General features: G+C 42.1%; 1 protein-coding gene across 1 annotated transcript in view; it reads left to right on the top strand.

The window, feature by feature from the left end:
- The window catches only part of ANKAR (ankyrin and armadillo repeat containing), a 282038-nt gene that overhangs the window by 45328 nt on the left and 209009 nt on the right, over nt 1-27701 (top strand). The window contains exons 2-3 of the mRNA XM_089655357.1: nt 19794-20551; nt 23914-24351. Of these exons, the coding sequence (XP_089511483.1) occupies nt 19960-20551; nt 23914-24351 (1030 nt within the window). The 5' untranslated portion in view covers nt 19794-19959. The remainder of the gene's footprint in view (nt 1-19793; nt 20552-23913; nt 24352-27701) is intronic.

Below are 27701 nucleotides of genomic sequence, written 5' to 3' on the forward strand. Positions count from 1 at the left end.
AAGTGTCAATTTCAGTGCAATTACGCCTTATCCTCATAAACTGGCTTTTGGGAATGCCCGCCAGCCACCGTGGGTGGTGGCAGCTGTCAGTAGGGATATATCCGTTTCTATCAGAGGGTTTGAAGTACTCTTCTGTAATGCAATATCCTCCTTTGATAATAATGGTGATATCCAGAAAGTTAACACGATTTACGCTATACTCATAGGTGAATTGGATATTCAGATTGTTGTTATTTAAAGTCCCCAAAAAATTAATTAGGGCTGTTTCTTCTCCTTGCCACAACAAAAGAAAGATTGCCCACTCACCAGAAGCGCAATCTTAATGCGCGTATAGAGATCTCATGTAGCCGGAGGTCCTGTGGAAGTATCCTCTGATGGTCGCTCAGACGGCGGGTGCCGGGGATAATGGTCTGGTCTGACACTCTTAATACTCCAGCTTGGACAGGTACCTGGAATACTGGGCTGAGGTGTGGAGGCTCAGTGCCAAGTAGTAAAGATAAAATTGCTCATAGTGTAGTACTGTAAAGATTTAAATCCCTGAGATGGGAAGTCCCCCCGGAAATGGGTGATATTAACAGTGAACAAGAGTGGTACCATTTTTTTAATATTTTTTTTTTCTTAAAATTCCTTATAACTAGGAAAAAGAAAAAACTCACGTATTTGGATAATGAAATCAATAAAGTGAGAGAACAACTCACACCGTTTAAGGGCACACCAGAATACATTGCAGAATCTAGCAAACTGCAAACCTATTTAGAAGGTATGGAACGTACACAGAAAAACAAAAAATGTAAGAAATACTCTAGGGATACTAGGGATTACCAGGAAAACCAAGTATTTAAATGGAAGATCCCCAAAGCAGACACTTTTCAGGACAAATATCCTTCAACCCCCAAGAATAATTTCACTAAAAATACTGCTCCAGTTTTGCACATAGCACTCCCCACATAAGGGAAGAGAGCCAATACGGCTCTAGATCACCTAGGAGACCTATGACTAGGAATAATCCATCTGTCCCCGTCTATAACAGATTTAGACCCCTTTATGATGTGGAAGATGATAATGTAGGTTCCAGGGATATGAGATGGCATCCGGTTCGTCCTAAGAAACCACGCCACTATAATAATAATTTTTCTCATCAACAACAAATTAGGAAGCCACTTAATCCTAATTATCATCAGGGTACATCTAGGAAGACTCAGGGTCCTCCTCAACATCCCAGTTCTCACCATAATGGACAATTTCATCACTCTTCACCAGAGAAGTGAAACATATCCGAATACTTATAACCGTAGGAATCCTAACGGTTATAATAGGGTCACAACCATCATCATAGTGATTCCAATAATTACGGCTATCACCAGAATAATACTTACAATATGGATTCACAACCACGCTCACATTGGTTAGGAGGGGGACACACACGAAAGAGAAGTGTAAGAGTAGAGGATGCAAGGGAGGAAAGGCTCAACAGACCCAAAGAAAAGGAGAACGTAATCGGTAAGGGCATATACAATTTGAGCGGAATCCCCCTCACTACACAGGAACTTACAGTTCTAGACAAGGGACTAAAATATGCACCTAAAACGAAACTAAATACGTTTCAGACCTATGTGGACATCCACAAGTTCTCAAGGAAGTTGTCAATTAAGAAACATTTTATGAGTAAAACCACTGGATCTAACAATTTAACTATCAACTCCCATCATTCCAATCTTAGAAATGCATCTCTATTCAACCCTCCACCGCATAAACAATCATACATTAATATTTTTAAGGAACTGTTAATCAAGGACATTGAAGCTATTAAGATCAAACGGCCACATAACTCCAGAGACCTAGATATAGGCCTTAAATCCCTGCTGAACAATAAAGACCTAGTTATACGGCCTGCAGATAAGGGAGGAGGCGTGCTTGTCCTGAGAAAAACAGATTACATTGCAGAAGCTTCAAAGATCCTTGGAGACAAGGATACTTACAATATACTTCATAAAAACCCACTCACTACATTCAAACGTTCTTTAAAGAGTCTCATCAAACAGGGATATGATCTCCATGTAATCAACAGCAAAGAAAAAGACTATGTCCTAAGGTACCCAGACTTCCGGTATTCTATTATCTTCCTAAAATACACAAAGATCCCATACAACCTCCTGGCAGGCCGATAATCAGCGGGATTGGTTCCCTTTGTTCCAAAGTTGGTGAGTACATCGGCTACATTTTACAACCCCTGGTTTCATCTACTCCATCCTTCATCAAAGACACTAAACAGGTACTGAATGAGGTTGGTACACTTAACTGGAATCCAGAACTCACTACCTTCCTTATTACAGCGGATGTAACCTCACTATATAGTAATATTAATCATGATGATGGTATGACAGCAGCGGATTACTATCTTGATCTGGCTGAGAATATCTCCACAACACACAAAACATTAATCTTGGACCTATTGAATTTCGCAATGAGAAGCAACTACTTCTGGTTTAATAACAATTTTTATCTACAAACCAGAGGCGTCGCGATGGGGGCCAAATTCGCCCCCAGCCTGGCCAACCTCTTTATGGCCAGGTGGGAGGAGGATATTATTTATGCTAGAGAGTGGCCAGAATTAATATTTTATAAGAGGTACATAGACAACATTCTTTTGTTGTGGCAGAGAGAAGAAACAGCCCTAATTAATTTTTTGGGACTTTAAATAACAACAATCTGAATATCCAATTCACCTATTAGTATAGCGTAGATCGTGTTAACTTTCTGGATATCACCATTATTAACAAAGGAGGATATTGCATTACAGAAGCGTACTTCAAACCCTCTGATAGAAACGGATATATCCCTACTGACAGCTGCCACCACCCACAGTGGCTGGTGGGCATTCCTAAAAGCCAGTTTATGAGGATAAGGCATAATTGCACTGAAATTGACACTTACCATGACAAAGCACAAATCCTCAGACAGAGATTCTTAGACAAGGGATATTTGGCAAGCACCCTAGATTTGGAGATTGACAATGTGGCCATATGAATAGACACAACATGCTCTCAGGACCACCAACAGTAAAAAAGAGTATGTTTTGTCCTTTCATCACACCTTATTCTATCCAACACAAAACCATACGCCATATAATGAAGAAAAAAGTTCTCAGAACGGATCCCATTCTCTCTAGTGCCCTACCCTCTAACCCGGAAGTTGTTTTCAGGAGGATACCATCTTTGCGCAACACGATTGCCCCCAACATAACCGATCCTCCTTCTCATCCCAGCCTATTCGGTAATCTTAAGGGCTTCTTTCCCTGTAAAAAGTGCCAGATTTGTAAACATAGCAGGATGTCGAAAAAGAAAATTGAGTCTTTTATCTCAACCACAATGGGAAAAGACTATAACATATCTACTTTTATTTCTTGCAATACCTGACACGCGGTGTACCTCCTGGAATGCCCATGCAAGAAACAGTAGTAGGCCGGACTACCAGGAGACTCCGTGACCATTTTCGTGACCATGTGTACAACATTAAAAGAGGCTTCTGTGAACATTCGTTGTCAAAACACTATAGGGATTTTCATGATAGAGACCCCTCTTCCCTTAAATTTGTAGGGATAGACATTGCACAACATCATTGGCGGGGTACTAATAAATGCAGACAGGTCTCACGCTTAGAAACTAAGTGGATCTTTGAAATGAAATCCATGACCCCCTTAGGCCATAATGTTGAGGTCGACATTAACTGCTACATCGATAATAGCTGAATTCCATATAAAGTATAACTCTATTAGTACATGGATTTACGGACATATTTCTAAGGTTTTTATTGTATGTGCATATAATGTAGGCATCATGTCTTAACATATCTTAGTTGTTTCTAGACACCATTTTATTCTTAATGACACATATGTTTATTGGGGAATATACATACATACATTTTTTTATATTTACATGTTTTTTATATTTACATATATTTTTATATATATTTTTATAAAACATTTGCATATCTTATCTTATATATTCCGCATTATTGAACTCTCCACACTTCCTGAGATTCATTAATACCTAAGACAGTGTATAACGGATTAATACTTTTATTATCATGAGATAATGCATGTTGCACTTTATAGCGATACACGATTAATTCTCTGTGTACCCTTATCATTTAATATCTTCCTAATTTTCTCATGTCTTATTTGTTACCCATGTGATGTATTTTATCACCCTTGATTGAACTGGTATCGTATTTATTGATTTTAGACTTATGTTGTGATCACCAGGAAAATGGCGACCGCATTTCCAGCGCATGCGCAGTCACCTTTTTTATATTCGTTTTGTATATGTCGTTAGCCAATACTCTCTGAGCATTTAATAACCTTCCAGTCATCGGATTATAACTCATTGGCCATTGCATGGAGTGTGGCTAAACACCACCCTGACTGCATAGAAACCTCAGTAAAATGGCAGCCGTACGGCCCGCACATGCGCAGATTTACACGGCTGTACATGCTTACCAACCAAGAAAATGGTGACCGGAACACTCGCGCATGCGCAGTGGGATGCGCGTCGGCCATTTTCAGAGAATCGAGTATCACCAAAAACATGGCGCTCGCGCATGCGCAGTAGGCCAAAGTACGGCAAAATGGCACTAGCGCGATTGGGCACAATTTTCTTCTATAAATAAGAGCAATTAGACGTTATGCCTGCATGGCATCACCCCTACAGCAGACGTGTCATTACACGAAACGTGTCTAGGAGGAGCCCTTGCACGCCTTGACGTCACACCTCCGGATCAGGAGGTCCGGCGGCCACCCCATGGTTCCTGTCAGGGCTCCAGGGATGACCAGAGGTGTGTGGACCGACACAGGGAAACACAGACTTCAGGTATAGCGTGTAAACAAGATAATTTATTAAGGACAAAACAAACATAAACGCAGTGCAACAAACCAAACCCAAAACTAACACAAATACATACAACAAGGTGAAACAAACCCAAACCTAAACTGATATATATACAGTATATAGAGAGAGCACAACGTAGTCAGGCGGGCCGGGTCGGTAGCTAACGGGCAAACAGGGTACCAGGAGCGAGCAGAAGAGTGGTCAGGAATAGCCGAGGTCAGGACAGGCGGAGTTCGTTCAGAGTCAGGATCAAAGCAGGATTAGGCAGGAAACAGACAGGATGCAGGTACAGGGGCTCATGGGAAACATACACCAAGGCACTGATCACAGGCCTGGTCCTGCTTAAATACACCTCCTGCAATCAACCTCAGGTGATGGCCTAATTGCAGGAGTGAGATTCTGGCTGCTGAGAGCACCCGCTGGCCAGCCTTGGTACTGCAGCCCACAAGGCAGGTGAGTCCCACCACCATTAGCGAGTCCATTCCTGACCGTACCCCCCCTCAAGGAGCGGCCTCAGGACGCTCCAAACAGTCCTTAGTGGGCAAAATGTTCCACCGCCTGAGTCAGGTAACTGGCTGGATATCAGGGGCTGGCACATCAGGCGGGGCAGCGGGCAGAGGCACATCAGGCAGAGCAGCGGGCACCGGGCCATCAGGCAAGGTAGTGGGCATCGGGCGGGGCAGCGGGCACCGAGTCATCGGGCAGAACAGCGGGCACCGAGTCATCTGGCAAGACAGCGGGCACCGGGTCACCAAGTTCGACAGCGGGTGCCGAGTCATCTGGCAGGACAGCGGGCACCGAGTCATCTGGCAGAACAGCGGGCACCGAGTCACCAAGCTCAACAACGGGCACCAAGTCATCTGGCAGAACAGCGGGAACCGAGTCATCTGGCACGACAGCGGGCACCGAGTCACCTGGCACGACAGCGGGCACCGAGTCACCAAGCTCGACAGCGGGCACCAAGTCATCTGGCACGACAGCGGGCACCGAGTCATCTGGCACGACAGCGGGCACCGGGTCACCAAGCTCGACAGCGGGCGCCAAGTCATCTGGCAGGACAGCGGGCACCGAGTCATCTGGCAGGACAGCGGGCACGAGACATCTGGCACGACAGCGGGCACCGAGTCATCTGGCACAACTGCGGGCACCAAGTCATCTGGCACAACAGCGGGCACCGAGTCACCAAGCTCGACAGCGGGCACCGAGTCATCTGGCAGAACAGCGGGTACCGAGTCATCTGGCAGAACAGCGGGCACCGAGTCACCAAGCTCAACAACGGGCACCAAGTCATCTGGCAGAACAGCGGGCACCGAGTCATCTGGCACGACAGCAAGCACCGAGTCACCTGGCACGACAGCGGGCACCGAGTCACCAAGCTCGACAGCGGGCACCGAGTCATCTGGCACGACAGCGGGCACCGAGTCATCTGGCACGACAGCGGGCACCGGGTCACCAAGCTCGACAGCGTGCGCCAAGTCATCTGGCAGGACAGCGGGCACCGAGTCATCTGGCAGGACAGCGGGCACGAGACATCTGGCACGACAGCGGGCACCGAGTCATCTGGCACAACTGCGGGCACCAAGTCATCTGGCACAACAGCGGGCACCGAGTCACCAAGCTCGACAGCGGGCACCGAGTCATCTGGCAGAACAGCGGGTACCGAGTCATCTGGCTAGATCAGGTCATCAGGCCGGATCGGGTCATCAGGCTGGATCGGGCCATCAAGCTGGGTAGTGGGCACCAGATCATCAAGCTGGATCGGGTCATTAGGCTGGATCGGGCCATCAGGCTGGGTAGCGGGCACCAGATCATCAGGCTGGGTAGGATCATCAGGCTGGGTAGGATCATCAGGCTGGATCGGATCATCAGGTTGGATCGGGTCATCAGACTGGATCGGGTCATCAGGCTGGATCGGGCCATCAGGCTGGGTAGCGGGCACCAGATCATCAAGCTGGATAGGATCATCAGACTGGGTAGGATCATCAGGCCGGGTAGGGTCATCAGGCCGGATCAAGTCATCAGGCTGGATCGGCTCATCAAGCTGGATCGGGTCATCAGGCTGGATCGGGTCATCAGGCTGGGTAGCGTACACTGGGTCATCAGGCATCAGGCTGAACAACGGAAGGCGGGTTCACAGACGGCAGGCTGACCGGTTTGGATACTGGTAGGATGGTACTGGTTGGAAAGAATTTTCGCTTCTTCTTGGGTTTAGTTAGTGGGGCATTGCAAGTAAATGCAGGTCTGTAAATGGAGGGAGTAGCTGGAGACAGAGAAGAGCTGGAGGATGGAACAGAGGAGGGAATAGTTGCTACAGCGGCCTTTTTTACAGGGTTAAAGGCAGGATAGGTGCAGCGAGTGGGAACAGGGTACTGACATGTGGTAGATAACAGGGTATATTGGGCTGTCACTGGGGGTGCTGTTGGGAATGCAGGAGTAGAGCTTTGAGCAGAGGAATGATTGGAAGCAGGACTGGCTTGTTGCGAGCTGCCTGAGGCTGGGTGTAACAAGTCTGACCAGGACTGTAGTATTGGTTGAACAAAGCTCAGCTTACACATAGCCTGTCTGACCAAAGACTGCACTGCGTTTATACAATCCATTAGCACCTGTTGTGAACATGCTGAATAATGCTCCAAGAAGCAATCCACATCATCCTCCAATAACCATACCAGTGACTCTACTTGGTCTGTACTAAATGGCGGCAAAAAGTCATCCCTGCTTTCTGGGGTACCAGATGAAGCCAACTCTGCACAAACCTGAATCAATGGTTGCGCCTCAGAGAACTCCATGCCCTGATCTACTAGGTAATGAGTGATCCATATGCATTCTAGCAGCTGATCCCTGGCATACTCCTTCAGAGTCTGATAGGCATAATCTCTGTCATCTAGGACTAGCAGCAACAAATACACAACATCCTCAGGGTGCATCCTTCACAACAATAAGCCAAGATGGCTTCCCTGTGCAGCCACTTATGGTCAGGACTGGCCTTGGTGTAATGTCAGGGCTCCAGGAATGACCAGAGGTGTGTGGACCGACACAGGGAAACACAGACTTCAGATATAGCGTATAAACAAGATAATTTATTAAGGACAACACAAACATAAACGCAGTGCAACAAACCAAACCCAAAACTAACACAAATACATACAACAAGGTGATATATGTATATATATATATGAAGCACAACGTAGTCAGGCGGGCCGGGTCGGTAGCTAACGGGCAAACGGTACCAGGAGCGAGCGGAAGAGTGGTCAGGAATAGCCGAGGTCAGGACAGGCGGAGTTCGTTCAGAGTCAGGTTCAGAGTCAGGATCAAAGCAGGATCAGGCAGGAAGCAGGTACAGGGGCTCATAGGAAACATACACCAAGGCACTGATCACAGGCCTGGTCCTGCTGTCTTGGAAATTCGCTTTAACGAATTTCTCCTTACCGTGAGTACTCGCAGTTGGATGCGCAGAAATCCCCCATAAAGCTCTGCGAATCTCGCTTACCACGACTGCAGCTTAGCCCCAAGATTCCTGCGCCTCCAACTGGGTTAGCTTCTGTTGAGATGTGGGGAATTGGAGCTCCGTTACCCAGGAATGATCACACGACACTCTCAGGTTGCTGTTGGAATTCACATAGAGGAAGTTTTCATTCTCAGCCTCTGGTTTTATTACAAACACACACATGCCCCCCATATGAATAAGGTCAATCCCCTCCCACAGAACAATGCAATGGGGAGTGCCTATACACAGGATGTACATTCCGATTGGAGCATAGCCTTTCCTTTTATCTATCACTGGTCCTCCCCCATGAGCCCTCTGAGGTCAGCAGGCTTCCTCCCCTCCCCCCATGAGCCCTCTATGGAGAGCATACTTCGTGTCCTAGCTCCTAGTGGTCTGTAAATTCCCTGTACAAGCATCCCTTAGGTTAAACAGTGTCTGTATCTGGATGGGCCCGATACGATCTTTATTAAAACACATCCATCCAGATACAGTTTCAGGTTCGTAATGGCTTGTAAGATATGCATAAGCATACACGTGGAGTTCGTACTGCTTGGCGCCTTGCGGCACGGAGTCCATGTGGTACTATGCTGCTGATATGTCGATACAGGCCCGCGGCCTACCGCCGGCGGCATTCGCATCGAATGCCGTGGTGGTATACACGCCGGTCTATAAGCGCAGATCTGCCATCTCATCCATTACCGAGCTGAGTACTGTAATACATACATTGTACATGCGCATGGCCCAATTGCAGCCTTCAGAGCTTTAATTAAGCCACACGAGAGACATATGAATAACACTCATATATGACACATTTAAAGTTCAACCAACAATACAAAATTTCCATGACACTGCTTAACCACTTGCCGCCCAGCCACCGCATTAAAACGGTTGCAGGGCGGCACTCACAGGCAAAACCACGTTTTAAAACGTAGTTTTGCAAAACAGGTAGGGGGCGCATGCGAGTCGCGCGCCCCCCTACCTGTCCCACGGGTGTCAGCAGCGGGTCTCTGCCGCCCTGTCATGGCCGGTGATTACCGTTCATTTTCCAGAGATGACCGGTAATCACTGACACAGACCAGGGCTGCATTGTTTACACACAGCCCTGGTCTGTGTCAGTTCTGTGACAGCTCGTGAAAGCTGAAGAAGGAGAGAAGAGTTTCTCTCCCTCAATCAGCTCCCCCCTCCCTCCCCCCGTCCAGTACACACCCCCGCCCCCTAGTAAAACACTCCCCTCACACACTAAACTCTAAAAATGTTAACCCCTTCCAGCCCAGTGTCATTAGTCCAGTGTCAGTGATTTTTTTTTTCCACTGATCACTGTATTGGTGTCACTGGGGATGTCAGTGAAACCAAGTTAGTTCCCCCCCAATGTCAAAATGTCCGCCGCAGTCCCGCAGTCCTACCATAAATCGCTGATCACCGCCATAAGTCCCTGATCACTGCAAAATGTCGCTGATCGCCGCCATTATTAGTATAAATAAAAATTAAAAATCCCAGTATCTTTCCCGCCATTTGTAAATGCTATAACTTTCATGTAAACCAATTAATTTACACGTATTGGGATTTTTTTTGCAAAGACATGTTGCAGAATGCATTTTGGATGCAATTTGTGACAAAATTAGATTTTTTTATTTTTTTTACTGGACATGTTTTATAGCAAAAAGTCCAAAATATTGTTTTTTTTCTCAAAATTGTCAGCCTTTTTTTTTATAGCGCAAAAAATTAAAAACGCACAGGCGATCAAATACCACCAAAAGAAAGCTCAATTTGTGGGAAAAAAAGGATGTAAATTTAATTTGGGTGCAGTGTTGCATGACCGCGCAATTGTCAGTTAAAGTAACGCAGCAACGTAACAGAAAACGTTTCTGTAACCGCTTCCTGACCACCCTACAGCAGAAATACTGCTACAGGGCGGCATGAGTATGCAAAATCACATATATATATACGTGATTCGCGCTCCCGTGGTTTTCACACCCCTCCCAGATAGCGTCAGATTGCCCGTCAGTACACCAGTCATCACATTTAACCCCTTGATTGCCAGGAACGCGCTCATGTACAATAATCCTCCATTGCTAGTATAGCGTCTGAACTGGTCAATATCTTTGATCAGGTCAGCACTATACCAGCGTTCACATTAATATAGTGTCCCCAAGAATGCAGCGTTAGCGGGATCAGCCCCGGAACCTGCCAGCACCTGCGTTTAGCCCCTACCCTTACCCCCCCTTCTCCCCCCGCAAGTGCAGTGTCAGTAGGTCACTGTCATTTGATACATTGCACACAAAACCGCAGTGTTCGCAGAATCAGGCCTGATCTCTGTTAGCACTTGCCGGTAAATTTTGATGACTCTCATATGCAGCAGAGTGCCAGTACTAGTGCCACTCTACCTTTTGGTGAACTGGCGAGTACCAGCGGTCTAGTACATCCTGGTCTTTCACATACCTCCTTGATTTTTGCAGCTGTTTTTCACGGAATATCTGTATGCGTTGATTGTGGATCAAAGCAATTTATATGCACAACAATTTATCGCCGCCAACCCAAATTCAAACCTTGCCAGACCATTCGCATGGAAACTCATTACAGTTTTCAAATTTACATTTTTTTTGGGCCTAACCCTCAACATGGGCATTACTAAAAGAAATGAATTGCGGTTGTGTTGGTCCGCAGACCAGATTCATCATATGCCGTGTTCTCTGCTGCCATGGCCAGGCATAGATATGAGAGTATAATGTGTTTTATGCATTTCAGCGACAATACACTCTGTCATCCTCGAGGTGACCCTGAATTTAACCGGCTCCACAAAATTCAGCCCCTCGAAAATCACCTTAACCTAAAATTTGCAGATGTCTATACTCCCCAGCAAAACATCTGCATTGATGAGTCCCTGATGAATTTTTCTGGCCGCCTTGCATTCAAACAATTTCTCCCCAGCAAGCGTGCCAGATATGGGGTCAAGATGTAGAAGACCTGTGAGAGGACAACAGGCTATACTTATAAGTTTCGGATTTACGAGGGAAAAGATAGTCACGTGGAGCCCCCCGGATGCCCAGACTACATGGGGAGTAGTGGCAAGATAGTTTGGGACTTGGTGTCATCATTTCTCCATATGGGGTACCACTTATACGTGGACAATTTTTATTCAAGCGTGCCACTATTTAGACATTTGTTCAATATTGGAACTGGCACTTGTGGCAAAGTGTGATCTAATGTGTGCCCACCATTAGAAGTGGGTGGATGCAGGGCGGTATATTCTAATGGTGAGCATACCACACACTTTTTCTGGCAGAGATTTCTTCTTATTTTTTCATTCAGTCCACTGGCTGCATACAAAAAAAAAAAAAAGAACATAGCATATATACCCAACAAGGACCAGCGACGTACTGGTACATCGCTGGATTTGAATGGTTATACCAGGATGATGCCTACAGCTGCAGGCATCATCCTGGTGTCGTTTTTTTCAGCCGGTGATCGGCTTTTATGTAAAAGCAATCCTAGTGGCTAATTAGCTGCAAGATTGCTTTTACAAGCAGTGGGAGATGATGTCCCCCCTCCCCCGCTGCCTTCCACGGCCTTCTCGGGCAGTCCCATGCCATCAGGGGAACCTGAGAATGCAGCCGGTGTTTCTGCCAGCTGACTATAGAGCTGATTGGAGACCAGAATGGTGCCAATCATCTCTATAGTCTAAGAATTCAGAAGCTACAAGCATTTCATCATTTCAGTTTTGCAGGATATAAACAGCGCCATTTGTAAATTGGGAAAGCATTTGATCACACCGATTTTGGTTTGATTAGATAATGTAAGGGCAGAGGAGATATCCAGAGTCTGATAGACCCCAGATTTATCAAAAAAGAATATATGACAATGCCCATTGAAGTTATAGGGGTTATTTGCATTCCCTGTTATAGCATTAAAAGTGATAAAAAGAAAAAAAAATGAAAGGTACAATGTAAAAATAATTAAAAAAAAAAATCAAAATAACTAACTATAAAAAAAATAAAAAATTGCCCCTCCCAAGCCTTGACCCTGTGCCGTTATGTAAACAGCAGTTGAACCATGCATGTGAGGTATCGCCATGAACGTCAGATCAAGGGCAGTAATTCTAACACTAGACCTCTTCTGTAAATCTAAAATGGTGGCTTTTAAAGGCTTTTAAAGCGCTGCCTATGGATATTAAAAATGTTTGCAGTTTGTTGCCATTGAACGGGGCATGCACAGTTTTAAAGCATGTCATGTTTGGTATCTATTTACTCGGCATACCATTATCTTTTATATTTTAACAAACAATTTGCCAATATATTGTGTTTTTGTGCATTAAAAGTAAAAAAAGTGTATTTTTTTTTAAAAAATTGCGTTTGAAAAATCGCTGCGTGAGTACTATGTGCCATAAAAAATTGTAGTACCCACCATTTTATTCACTAGGGTGTCTGCTTTAAAAAAATATATAATGTTTGGGGGTTTAAATTAATTTCCTAGCAAAAAATACTGATTTTTTTCATGTGAACAAAAAGGCTTGGTCTTCAGGTGGTTAGAAGAGTGAATGATCAACTTCTAATGCTGGGCATAAAACGCCCCCACCCCCCAAAACGACTCCTTTTTGGAAAGTAGTCACCCCAAACTATTTGCTGAGAGGAATGTTGATTCAATAGAAGAATTTATTTTTTTAAAACAAGTTTTTGGAAAAATGACAAAAATAAATATATATTTTTTTTTTTACACAAAATTGTCACTTAAATGATTTACTGCTCACACATGCCATGGGTATATGTGGAATTATTCCCCAAAATACATTTTGCTACTTCTCCCGAGTAGAAGTACCACATGTGAGAGACTTTTTGGCAGTCTAGCCAAGTACAGGACCCCAAAATCCAATAAGCACCTTCAGGCTTTTAAAGAGCTTTATTTCCTCATTACACTTCCAGACTACCTATCACAGTTTCGGAGGCCATAAAATGCCAGGATAGCACCTAACCCCCCCAAATTACCCCTTTTTGGAAAGTAGACGCCCCAAGGAATTTGATAAAAAGCACGGTAAGTATTTTGCAGATCTCATTTGTTGCCACAAGTTTTTGGAAAATGAAGAAAAAAACAAAAACATATTTTTTCTATTTTTTTTATATTTCAAAACCTTGTGAGAAAAAAATGAGATCTGCAAAATACTCACCATGCCTCTTTTTAAATTCGGTGGGGTGTCTACTTTCTAGAAAGGGGTCATTTGGGGGGGGTTTGGGGCTATCCTGGCATGTCAGGGCCTTCGAAACTGTGATAGGTAGTGAGGAAGTGTAATGAGGAAGTTACCCACCTTCAGGCTTTCAAAGTGGTCATTGGATTTCAGGCTCCTGTATGTGGCTAGGCTCCCAAAAAGTCTCAAACATGTGGTATCACCATACTCAGTAGAAGTAGCAAAATGTATTTTGGGGTGTAATTCCACATATACCCATGGCTTGTGCGAGAAATAAATCATTTAAATGACAACTTTGTGTAAAAAAAAAAAAAAAGTTTTTGTCATTTTCCAGAAACTTGTGGAAAAAAAATAAATCTTCCATGGACTCAATATGCCTCTCAGCAGATAGCTTAGGGTGTCTACTTTCTGAAAAGGCGTCATTTGAGGGTGTTTGTACTATTCTGGTATTTTAGCACCTCAAGAAATGCGATGGGCAGTCAGAAAGTAAAAGCTGTGTAAATTCCATTATCTATACCATAGTTTGTAGATGCTATAACTTTCACAAAAAGCAATCAATATACACTTATTGGGATTTTTTTAACCAAAAACATGTAGCAGAATACATGTTGGCCTAAATTTATGACGAAATTTTAGTTTTTTTAGATTTTTTTATGACCAAAATGAGAAAATATTGTTTTTTTCAAAAAAAAATTTTTTTCTTCAAAACTTTTTCTGGTTATAGCGCCAAAAATAAAAAGTGCACAGGTGATCAAATACCACCAAAAGAATGCTCTATTTGTGTTAAAAAAAGGACATAAATTTCATTTATGTACCATATTGCATGACCGCGCAATTGTCCGTTAAACTAGCGCAGCTCTGTATAGCAAAAAAATGTCGTAAGTTGCAGTATCTATACCATAGTTTGTAGACGATACAACTTTCACACAAAGCAATCAATATACATTTATTGGGTTTTTTTTTACCAAAAACATGTAGCAGAATACATTTTGGCCTAAATTTATAACCAAATTTGAGTTTACTATATATTTTTTATAGCTGAAAGTAAAAAATATTGTTTTTCTTCAAAATATTTGGTCTTTTTTTGTTTATAGCGTGAAAAATAAAAAGCGCACAGGTGATCAAATACCACCGAAAGAAAGCTCTATTTGTGGGACGTAAATTTCGTTTAGGTGCAGCATTGCATGACCGCGCAATTATCAGTTGAATTAGTGCAGCGCCGAGTAGCAAAAAGAGGCCTGGTCATTAAGGGGGGTAAATCTTCAGGAGCTCAAGTGATTAAATACACCTTCTGCAATCAGCCTCAGGTGATGGCCTGATTGCAGGAGTGAGATTCTGGCTGCTGAGAGCACCCGCTGGCCACTCATCTACACAGTTATATTTGGGACACTATTGTTGCTTTTTTCAAAGTAAACCTTTTGTATTTCTCATTACATTTTTTATTTTTATTTTTCTGGTGATTCATAAATGAAATATTGGCACATTTATATGGAGATTTCACAAATAATGATTTGATAGGATGATAAATTTGATAATTGTTTTTTATACATTTTTTTATTAATTTATTTTCTATCACCTTAATATACATTTCTTATTTTAATTATAAGCACTGTGCACTTTTTGATTGTATTTACTCACTTTATAAGCACTGTGCACTTTTAGATTGAATTTCTTGAGGGTATTGGAGCGCAGTAATTATTTAAATATGGTCACCATATTTGGTCAGTGACATCACCCAGGATTCCCTGATCTGTGTTTAAGATACTACAGTTACAGGAATTCAATCATTTGTGGCCAGAAGAAAAAGCCGCGGCCGGGTAGTCATGATTGACATTGGATTTACTTCCAGGAACAATGTTTACATTTTTATCTTTTTCTATAATTTTGTTAAAGGAAATTTATGGTGTCAATGAGTTTATTTACTTTTTCACTTTATTTTAAAGTGTGCCTTCCGTTTCTGTATCATACCAACTGCCCTTCAACATGGGAGGGTACCTTGAAAGTGGGAGCAGCCAACCTTCTTCCCCTCCCCCTCCCTTGCAAGCTACCTTCTCCCACTGTTGAGGGATAGGGGCCTCTTCTCACATCTTTTCCCCCAAAAAGGATGTAGGGGAAATTATAGGAATCTGTAAGCTGTCTTTATAATAAGCCTAGGTTCACACTAGTACAGTGTGTATGAGCCAATTTTTAATCCAATTTTGTAGTGCGGTTGTAGTGCAACTTGGTTCATTTTTGAAACATGTTTGCTTGTGTGTTTTTAGATTACCTCCCCCCCCCCCGAACCCTCACAACCACCAGGCCAGAGTTTGTGTGGGGAAGAAGCCCTTGTCCTTTACAACATGGAGACAAGGTGCTTTGGGGACACACCCCCTTTCCTGGCCTGCATGCTAGATTTTGGGGGGGACCCCAGGACATTTTTTTCCGTTTTTGGTGTGGGGTCCCCTTCAAAGTTCATACCAGACCTGAAGGGCTCTTTTGTTTACATTTCCTGCTGACAGCAGGGATGACTGATTGTTGCAAGGATTCCGGCAGGTGCTGGCTTCTTAACAACTGATAGCTCATCCCTTCTGCTAACAGCAGCAGTGAATCAGTGGTTGTTAGGATGCTGGCAGGTGCCAGCATCCTAACAACCACCACAAATCGCACAGAAACACGGATCAAAAAACTCATGTAAAGGCAATTTTGTCAATTTGAAGTCTATGGACAAAAAAAATTGCACTGCACCACAACAAAGTAGCACAGGACCCTTCCCCAAAAACGCATTGCAACTGTGCTACATTGATGTGAACGGGCAATTGGAAGCCATTGGAAGCAATGTTATCTTCTTTGTCATGTGATTCAGTGCGCCCCAAATCGCACCTGAACCCAGTATTAATGTCAATATACTGTAAGTGGCACTCAGATATCAACACCTTATTACTCATACCTAAAAAAAAAAAGTAAATTTTTTTTTATACACATGAAAAAAAGGAGGAAATGGTGTGGGATTCCTCTAAACATTCAAATCAGGACCTTATCCAGCATACAGCCTGGGTGGACAGGAAAGGAGGAGCAGTGAATGTTGGGGGGAGACATATGGGAATCTGGAAGCCCTTGTATAATAAGGAACCCCAGATATCTGCCTCCTACCAGGGAGTAGAGTACAGACGCACAGTAGTACCCATTATTACTCATTCTTAAAAAGGTCATATGTAAATAATGAAGGTATATGCTCCCCCAATGTTTAAAGATATGTGGCCTGGTCTGTCTTGTTTCAAGCTCTTTTCTTTTTCAGTTTAGCAATTTATATGGATTAAATGTATATGCTTTCAGATTCCTGTTAGTCTTCCCCCAAATTCCCCTCATTCTCCTGGGACATCAGATGTGGGGAAGAGGCCTTTGTCACTCAACATTAGGGCAAGGTGCCTTATAAGGGTTGGGAGGCTTTGCTTCTGCTCCTTGCAAGATATATCCCCCAGTTTTGAAAAGCATGTTGCCTGGTAGTATTCATAAAAGGGGAATTGCATGCTCACTGCCCTCCCCCCCAGGTTACATGACTGGATAACGATCTGGTTGGAATTTTAAGGTGAACTTCATGCTGTATTTTGCACTTTTTTTTCTCAAATTTTTAAAGAACTACACTGTAGCATTTGCAGCTTTAAGTCACCCCCAAAGCATGCTATGTAAAATATTTGTATATTTTCTGTGTTATCCTTAAGCCACATCAGAAGACTCTCTCTCCTGTGAATGGTATGTTTTGCAAATTATTTTTGCATCAGATCATGTCCCCCAAGGCAGTGCTTAGCTACCCGTGCCTTGCTCTGACTTGTTTAACCCGACCAGCTTTGCTCATTCCAACCCCTGAGCATACAGAACGTTTATACACATACACACACACTACCATCACCTTTTTATTATTATTATTATTATACAGGATTTATATAGCGCCAACGGTTTGCTCAGCGCTTTACATTATAGTGGGAGACAATACAGTAACAATACAGTTCAATACAAGAGGGATTTAAGGGCCCTGCTCCTTGAAGCTTACAATCTAGGAGGGAGGGGTGAATGGTACAGTAGGTAGTAACTGTGTGGGATGGAGTGGTTGGAAGAGTTGAGGATTCCAGAATTAGCAGAGGGCGGGATAGGCTTCCCTGAAGAGATAGGTTTTCAGTGATCGCCTAAAGGCAAGTAGAGTAGGTCATAGTCTTATAGATTGGGGTAGGGAGTTCCAGAGGATGGGTGATGCCCTGGAGAAGTCTTGGAGACGAGCATGGGAGGAGGAAATAAGGGAGCTAGAGAGTAAGAGGTCTTGCGAGGAGCGGAGTGTATGGTTTGGGTGATATTTAGAGATATGATCGGTTATGTAAATTGGGCAGTGTTCTGGATAACTTTATATGTCATTGTTAATGTTTAGAATTTTATCCGTTGGGTAACTGGGAGCTAGTGGAGGGATTGGCAGAGAGGGGTGGCGGATACAGAACGGTTAATGAGGTGGATGAGTTTGAGAGGTTATAGGGAGTACAGTGGTGAGAGAAGACAAGGTCGAAGGTATTCCCTTTGGAGTGAGTGGAGGACTGTAGCCGGGTTATTGACGTTAATAGGGATGTTGAAGTCTCCAAGGATAATAGTGGGTAGCTCAGAGGAGAGAAAGTAGGGTAGCCAGGCGGCGAAGTCATCGAGAAAGCGGGACACGGGTCCAGGAGGCCGGTAGATCACTGCAATCCTTAGAGAGATCGGAAATAGCCGGATGCAGTGGGTCTTGAAAGAAGAGTAGGATAGAGAAGGAGAGTTAAGGAGGCCTTGAAAGGTGCTCAGTGGTGACAGAAGTAGACCAACCCTGCCTCCTTTCCGACCACTGGGCCTGGGTTAGTGGATCAAGATCAGGCCTCCATAGGAAAGTGCTGCGGGGGAGACAGAATCTGCTGCTTGGAGCCAGGTTTCAGTAAGTGCTAGAAGGTTAAGAGAGCGGGAGACGAAGAGGTTGTGGATAGAGGTGAGTTTATTGCAGATGGAACGGGCGTTCCAGAGTGCACATGAAAACGGGAGGGTGGTTTTGGGGAGCGAGGGGACAGATATTAGATTGAGGGGATTGTGGTAATTCCCAGAAGAAAGAGGATGTCTTATACAGTATTTATATAACACTAAAAGGTTTGCTCAGCGCTGTACATTATGGACTTGTGTGTGGGCAAAGTAATGGAGGACCAGGGTTCGGGGAGATATCCCCAGAGGTTAGGAGGAGAAGAAGGGTGAGGAAGGTGGCATGTGAGCGAGATATATGGGCGCGCATGCCTTCCAGTCCTGGTGTTAGAGTCAGCAGGAGAATGAAGTATCAGTAGGAGGTGATGAAAACAGTAGTAAGGAGATGGGAGCAGTGAGGGTGAGATGTACAAGTTTTTGGGTGGAGCAGAGGGACGGAGAAGTGAGATTTTGGGAACACAAGAAAGGAATATGAAAAGGTGGAGTAGAGGAGGCATTTAAAGGTGCAGGGAGTGGGGATCAGGTATGGAGAGATGGTTTCTAGGGGCGTTTGATTGCAGATTGTCTAGCAAGCAGTAGAGTTTCTTGTTGTAGTATCTTCCTGCAGCTAGAGTGCTTCTCCTTTGGGTCAAGCTGGGCTGGATTTGGCATGAGTGGTATCTGAGTGGTCAAATCTGGAGCGTTGTGTGGCTATTTCTTGAGGAAGGACGTTCGTGCTTTTGTGGAGATTTGCTTGGAGTTTAGTGGCTAGCTTGGTGTGAGGGTTACTAGGCAGGGTTCAAGGTCCAGGTGGAAGTTTCAGATTGTGAAGTGAGGGTTGGCTTGAGGAGGAGAGGGATGGGTGACAGTTGTAGAATTTATGTCCCTTGAAGCCGATGGAGAGAAGCCGATGTGAGGGAAGCAGGAGAACCATATACCGGCCTGGCCTCTGGTATGGGGTTAGGTTGACTCAGATGAGGCCTTGATGACCTTTTAAGACTTTCTACCAGTCAGTTAGGATGTCCATTATATTAATACAACTATATGGGGACTGGAGGGGTGGGGCTAGAGTCAATGTATACAGCAAAAATTAGGATTTGCATAAACATTCAGATGTACATATTTCTGTCTTTACTAGTCATTTTAACATGCAGTTGCTATTGAAGGTAACCTTTGCTTATGCATTTATACCCTAAGCAAGAACCTTCACTATGGTGTTTGGAAAGAAAGGATGTTTTTTGCTTTATATTCTTTTCTTATTCAGTTTAGCAACTTATATGAATTAAACGTTTATGCTTTTGTTTTTCAGATTCATATAGAGATCCCTGGATAAAAAACACCTATTAGAAAGCCACCTTATGTTCTTATTGAAATTCTTCTAGTGAATGAATGCCTTAAGTTTACATTGATGGATATCACTATGCTAGCCATCATTACTGCAATTCCCTAGTATACAACTGTATAGGCACATAAAAATGTTAAGGACAGTCAAGAAAAACATTAAAAATACAGTGCAAGATGAAGACTTTATGGCTGAAATGACAGTTCAGAGAAATGCAAATGCTTTCTTTGACAAATTTGATCGAAGTGAAATACAAGAACTTTTGGCCCATACCACATTGAGCTGGCTTGTGTCTTTGGATGATGTTCATCTACCTCTCCAACTTCCCAGTGGTTTGATAACCCAGCTGAAAAATATCACCCATCCAAATGTTCTTCTTTTCATTCCAGTTGACAATGATATTCCATTGGATTGTCGCGAGGTTCACCAGATACTAAGGGAACTTGTTTTTGGAATTTATTGCTTTCATCAAGTGCCATCAATCTCCCTTGATGTAAACTATGACAACAGTACATCATGCCACTTACCCCCTGCATACTATGACACAAGGGTTGGGCAAATAATGATCAGTGTGGATTACATGATAAAGGCTCTATGGCATGGTGCCTGTATGTCAAAAGAAAAAAGGACAAGATTCTCTGAATTTTGGAGATCTGTCATGGACATTGATGCAAATGGACTTCCTCAGACTAAGAAAAACATTTTTTCAGAGTTCTGTTCAGCGGGTAAGCTTTTTCTATAGGTTAACTAAACGTATGCTACATTGGTGTAGTAATGTTTCTTTTACAATTTAATGGAAGTGCAAATACTGTTTATCTTGGTAAAAAAAAAGGAGGGGAAAACTCTGGAGGAGACTACTTTCCACCGGCTTCCAATATGTTCTTACTTTATTGGCATTATTATATAAAATCAAAGTAGGTTTATTATAATATTAAAAAAGTACAACACATATTGAAAAGGGAATAACAAATATCATATCATCAAACATTATATCCTGGAAAAATAAAAACACATATACCCAGTACTGTATTAGTACTTAAGCTAGCCTGAACTCACTATATATTCACATATACTTATAGTATTCAGTGTGTTTTTAGACAAATCCAGATCTGTTAACGCATTTCTCAAAAGAATAGCTTCATCAGGACAAGGAGGATGGGTAGATACAAGCTAATTATAAACAAAAAAGGCATAATATATAAATGACATATAGCAATATACAAAAAAATCATATATAGTGTATAATATATTTAAACGGTAACATTTATTATTTTTGTGATAAACTTACTTTGATTTTATATAATAATGCTTTGTGGTGTGCCAATAAAGTCCGTATTAATTGGATGCCGGTGGAGCGTAGTCTCCTCCTCTGGAGCTTTCCCCTCCTTTTTCTCCTTTGATAGTTTTGGATGTGGCACTTTGAAAGTCTCTATTATTATACTATTGGTAAAATAAAAAAAACTTGCAGTGGTAAGCTGTATAAAATTTGGAAAATGTAACCTCAGCCATAAACTTTCTACTGCTTTCTATCTCTTCAATTTGTTTTTGTTGATGCTGGAAGCCACAAAATCATTAGTCACTGCTGCATATGAAACTGAATTCAACAGATAGCCAGTCCGAAATACTGGCGCTCTATTAGCAGATACATGCCTTTTTACATCGTTTTAAAATTCATACATTTTCTTAAGGATTTTGCCTGCAACAGCAGTAGTACACAGGGCTGTCTTTCTTTTAGCGTAAGACCTAGGGCATTCAATGGTGGAGAAGGATCTGGGAGTTCTGGTAGATCATAAGCGTAATAATGGCATGCAATGCCAAGCTGCGGTTTCTAAAAGGAGCAAAATCCTCTCTTCTGTTAAAAGAGGTATAGACTCCAGAGAGAGAGAGATATCATTTTACCCCTGTACAAATCATTAGTAACACCTCGTCTAAAATATGCAGTTCAGTTTTGGGCACCAGTTCACAAAAAGAATATTGGGGAACTAGAGAAAGTGCACAGAAGGACAACCAAACTGATAAGAGGCATGGAGGAGCTCAGCTATGAGGAAAGATTATTGGAACTGAATTTATTCTCTCTCTTGAGAAGAGGAGATTAAGGGGGGATATGATCAACATGTATAAATACTGTACATCAGTGGTTCATATAGTGAACTCGGTATAGAGTTATTCACCCTTGGGTCATCACAGAGGACAGGGGTGCACTCTTTATGTCTGGAGGAAAAGAGATTTAATCTCCAAATACGGAAAGGTTTCTTAACAGTAAGAGCTGTGAAAATGTGGAGTAGACTCTCTCAAAAGTTGGTTCTGGCCAGCTCTGTAGATTGCATTAAAAAAGGCATGGAATTTTTCCTAGATACACAAAATATAACTGGATACTAACATTTATAGGTAAAGTTGATCCAGGGAATATCTGATTGCTTCTTGGGGGATCAGGAAGGAATTTTTTCCCCTGCAGGGGCAAATTGGATTGTGCTTTGCTGGGGTTTTTTTTGCCTTCCTCTGGATCAACTGTGGGTGTAGGATTATAACTTTTTTTTTTTTTTATGGTTGAACTGGATGGACTTTTGTCTTTTTTCAGCCAGACTAACTATGTAATCTAGATACTTTTGGCCCAGAAGCTCCTGGCACAGGATGAGGATAATTTTATTCCTTTTTTCATAAGATGCAGTTTTCACATTTTATTTTAGTTTTTTTTGTTAATTTCTGCTGATCTTCTCCAGTCTTTTCCAGCTACTTCCTGTTTACTCACGCCAACATAGGGGGCTCACCTTCAGTTAAAATATAATATTAGGTGCATTTAAGCAAAAGGTGTTCAAAGTCCTACAGTTAGCTTTAGTTAGTAAGCAGCCACATCCTGAGCAAAAAAGTCTGTCCCCCCACTTGCATAGTGTACAGGAGGAATCTTGCTGTCTAGAGGCAATGATCTCTGCAGAGGTTCAACACACCACATGCTGAGTTGTAGCTAGAGCTCTGTAATCAGTAGGGAGCATGGGCCTGATAGTTCTATATATTTGCGGTGTAAGATCTTCTAAGACATTGCTGCCTCTGACTGCACATCTTGCGACATTTGATGATAGAACTACTGTATTGCTCAATGTTTTTCTGTGAACTTGCTGGAGAGAAAGCTGTATTTGAGGGCAAGGTTCTTCTGCTTCTATATAATTCCTTCTGTGGATATTTGCTTCCTATTCCTTCTCTTCTGCTTTTTGATAATTGTGCTACCAGTCATTAGATCTAGTGAAAGTGCACCAAACCCCCTCACCCGGATATTATAGGTATTAGAGAAATTATTTTTAAAAAAATGTATGCAAAATCAGGAAAAAAACATTTTAAGTTTAAAAGCTTTGAATTTTCTCTGCATCTCTTTAGAATGTGCTCTAAAACGCAACCTTATTGAGACCAGGGCCCAGCAAATTCTTCCAATACTTTTAGTGCCCCCACAGTAAAAAAAAAATCAGTGATCAGTGAAAATGTTTATACTCAATAAAAATATGGGAACACAAAATGTGTTTTGAAATTCTGGAAGGGGCTGGGAGTCACTGTGGGGGGATTCATGTTCTGGAGGGGGTTAGGGGACTCTAGCAGACTTAGTAGCCTTGTAGGGGATGAGGCTTCTAGTGGGAGCTGGGGGCAACTGTGATTGATGGGGTCTCTGGAGGAGGCTGGGGGTTTTGCAGGGGACTGGAGGACACTGTGTGGGTTGGGGGGGCATTATGGGGGCCAGAGGCTCTGCAACATGCTAGGGGGCTGGGGGGTACTGTGGGATGTGAACTGTGCAGACTAAGGGCTCTTAGGGGCCTAGGGGCACTGTGGACCACTATGGGAGGTTGGGAGGCCCTATGGGAGCTGGTAGGCATTGTGGGAGGTTAGGGGATTTTCAGCTAGCTGAAGGCCTGGGAGGAAGGAATCTGTGGCCCAGCAGTGGGTCATGACCTTGTGGTTGAAACCACTGTTCTAAAATTCATGAGAATTTGTTTAGGCTATTTATCAAAGGAACAATTCACAAAATAATTTTTAGTTTAATGGAAGTATATTTGAGAAATAAATCTAGCAGGACAGTTCACTTATATCATTGTTTATTGGATAGGTCTAATCGATATTTCCAGTGATCCAGACTTTGATGGTATATACTCACAGAGCTTTGACTTGGACCCCACGTATGAACCAAACAAACAAGAAGAAAAAAATCTCTTTATGCAGTATGCAAACAAAATGTCAATAAAGATGACCTGCTTTACTGTTGAGGTGCAGCAGTACAATAACTTGTTTGTATATGATGCCTCATACATGTTGTCTAATGTAATAAGGTTGACAGAAGATTACATGGATCCCGTAACATACCAGCATCTCCAGCAGAGGCTAACTATCCATCAGAAGCTTGTGAAAGAAAATCTAGAGAAAAAAGCAGAAATGCGCAAAAACATTGCCTACCTCAAACTCATCAGTTTTCTTGTGCCATTTCTGCTGGGTTTGAAAAAGAAGATGAAAGTGCCAGATTTCAGTCGCCTTCTACAACCATATAATGGTAAGGTATTTTTAACAATAAAAGAATATAAATGTTATTTGATGTGTAAAAGTTACCATATTCTGTTATGTAAAAATAATACTACCTAATACTAACTTGTAGTTTTACCATTATCATGCATTCACGAAGACCTAACTATATGCAGGAACATTCTCAGCACCATCATTGCTGTATATGTTCTTAAAGCTATTTTAACAGGTAAATGTGCACAATTATTCGGCAACTGAGTATTTTGACAAAATCATAAGTTTTATGCATACTGTCCAACTCCAAGCTGTATAAACTTTAATGCTTATTGGATTTAAGCATATCAGGGGATGCGTATTAGTGTAATGGGGGAGGGTGTGACCTGAGGAGATCAATACCCTATATGAAGGTGTGCATAATTATAAGGCATCTTCTTGTCCTCAAGCTAAATGGACCAAAAAAGGGATTTAACTGACTCTGAAAAGTCAAAAATTTTAAAAAGTCTTTCAGAGGGATGCAGCACTCTTGAAATTGGAATATGACCACAGAACTATCAAACATTTTGTTGCAAATAGTTAACAGGGTCGTAAGAAATGTGTTGAGAAACAAAGACGCAAATTAACTGCCAAAGATTTGAGAAGAATCAAATGGGAAGCTATCAGGAACCCATTGTCCTCCAGTGCTGTCATATTTTAGAACTGCAGCCTATCTGGAGTGGCCAGAAGTACAAGGTGTTCAGTGCTCAGAGATGTGGCAGGGTAGGGAAGACTGAAACCCAACCATCACTGAACAAGACACATAAGTTGACATGTTAAGACTGGGCCAAGAAATGTCTGAAGACATATTTTTCAAAGGTTTTATGTACTGATGAGTTAAGAGTGGCACTTGACGGACCAGATGGGTGGGCCTGTGGCTGGATCAGTAACGGGCACAGAGCTCTACTTCAACTCAGACGCCAGCAAGGTGGAGGTGGGGTACTGGTATGGGCTGTTATTATTAAAGATGAGTTAGTTGGACCATTTCGGGTTGAAGATGAACTCATAATCAGCTCCCAAACCTACTGCCAGTTTTTAGAAGACACTTTCTTCAAGCAGTGGTACAGGTTACACAACAGTAAAATCAGTCTGCATATGCAGTAAAGCATGCTTGTTATACTCACTGTTGAACCAAAGGGGTTAATCCTCTGCATTGTCTAAAAATGCTGTTTGATCATTTCTTCTCTGCCCCTCCTTGTTGAAATGACCACCTGTTAGAGATTGAATCCGTAGTCACATGCACATGCTCAGTTTGGTGTGTATTGCTAGAGGTTTTTTTTTTCCTGGGAGAGTGCATGTGAACAGCACAGGGCCAATCAGCACTGTCCACACAGAGGGTCAGGGGTTTAAAATCCTCCTAGAGCAGAAAGAAAACTCTTCCTACAAGCTTTAACCCGTGCTCTGCTGAAGTCACAAGACTGCTCTAACTGCTAATGATAAAAGGTCTTATGGTAACATTGTACTACTTTGGACATAGTGAAATATGAAAAAAAAAGAAAAAAAATGTAAAATAATAAAGCAATTTAAAAAAATATATATATATTTTTTTTCATACTGTCACCAGTCAGTGTCTCTGATCACCGCCATGCCAGTTATATGATGAAGCTGTACTGCACTGGTGACAGTATGTAAAAAAAAAATTGTGAAAATAATTTTTTTCATTTTTTCATTTTCCGAAAAATTATGACAAAAAAAATACTTCAAATAACTAGCCATGCCTCTTATGAAGTACGTCGGACTGTCTAATTTGCAAAAAGGGGTCATTTGGGGGATATCTGTACTGTTCTGACATTCTTGGACCTCAAGAAATTAGATTGGCTGTCAGTACTTCAAGATTGATCAATATTCAGATCTATACCATAGTTTGTGAACTCTATAACTTTCCTACAAACTAAAAAATACATCCTAATTTGGGTTATTTTCACCAAAGACATGTAGTAGAATACATCTTGGCCTAAATTTATGAAGAACAATTATTTATTTGCAAAGTTTTATAACAGAAATAAAGGAAAACTTGTTTTTTTTTCAAACTTTTCTGTCTTTTTTTATTAATTTAGCAAAAAATAAAAACCCAGCGGTGATTAAATACCACCAAAAGAAAGCTCTAGTTGTGTGAAGAAAATTATAAAATTTTAGTTTGGGTACAGTGTTGTATGACCGTGCAATTGTCATTCAAAGTGTGAGAGCGCTGAAACCTGAAAAATGGTCTGGGCAGGAAGGGGTAAGAGTGCCCAGTATGGAAATGGTTAAAGTTGAAATAATAATGACATGGCCCCCTTCCTAACCTGACCTAAACCCAATTGAGAATTGTGGGCCCTTCTTAAATGGGAGATTTACGATGAAGGAAAACGATACACCTCTCTGAACAGTGTCTGGGAGGCTGTGGTTAGTGCTGCACAAAAAGTTGATCATCAAGAAACTGACAGACTGCAGGAATGAATGGATTTTGACTGTTATCGAAAATAAGGATAGTTATATTGGTCACTGATTTTTTTTTTTAAATTTGAAATGTAAGAAATGTTTATTTGTAGATTTTGAGTTGTTTGTTTATTAATCTCACTTTAACAGATGAAAATAAACGAGTGAGATGGGAAAATTTTCATTTTCATTTAGTTGTATAATAATTCTTCACAGTAATAGTTGCCCAATAATTGTGCACACATAGATATTCTCCTAAGAAAGCCAAAACCTCCCTTTTACTTTCTTAAATAATCAGGTTTGAGGTTTATTGACATTTTGGATTGACCGAGAGCACTGTAGTTGTTCAATAATGAAATTAATCCTCAAAAATCCAACTTGCCTAATAATTGTGCACACAATGTAGCACATCTAGATATCTATTGAAGAAAGTGTTTAATAGAACTATATTTTTGTGTAATACCACTTACACTTCTGATGACCACTGAAAAGCTGGGCTTTTGTATAGGAGAACCTAATTTGCCTAAAAGATTTGTATGTCCCAGTAGGAAACTATTTTATGTATATGTAGTCAGAATTTACTTGTATGCTTACTGTTGTCCTATTGATGTTTCTAAAGGGTTGCTCTAAGCATTTCGGAAGAGGGAATTGTTAAAGTGGAACTAAACCCTCCTATCCTTAAGCCTGGGTTCACACTTCTGCGTTGCAGCATATTGCATGTGATTCGCACAGGAACCGTACTGCATTCCTGTGCAAATCACATGCAAATGTGGCAAAACAAACTTGTTGCTTGGCAAAACACAACCAATGTGTCATTCCTCTCACATAAATTGTCTTCAATTCACCAGCCCTGATGAAACAGGTTTCTTTGAACCCTAAAACAGGTTCTAATTTCAGTTAATGGTAAAGTGTACTCTATAAACGCCTAGT

This window comes from Staurois parvus, unplaced genomic scaffold (genome assembly GCF_062004578.1).
Source record: "Staurois parvus isolate SC_StPar_1 unplaced genomic scaffold, SC_StPar_1.0 ptg000836l, whole genome shotgun sequence".
NCBI lineage: Eukaryota > Metazoa > Chordata > Amphibia > Anura > Ranidae > Staurois > Staurois parvus.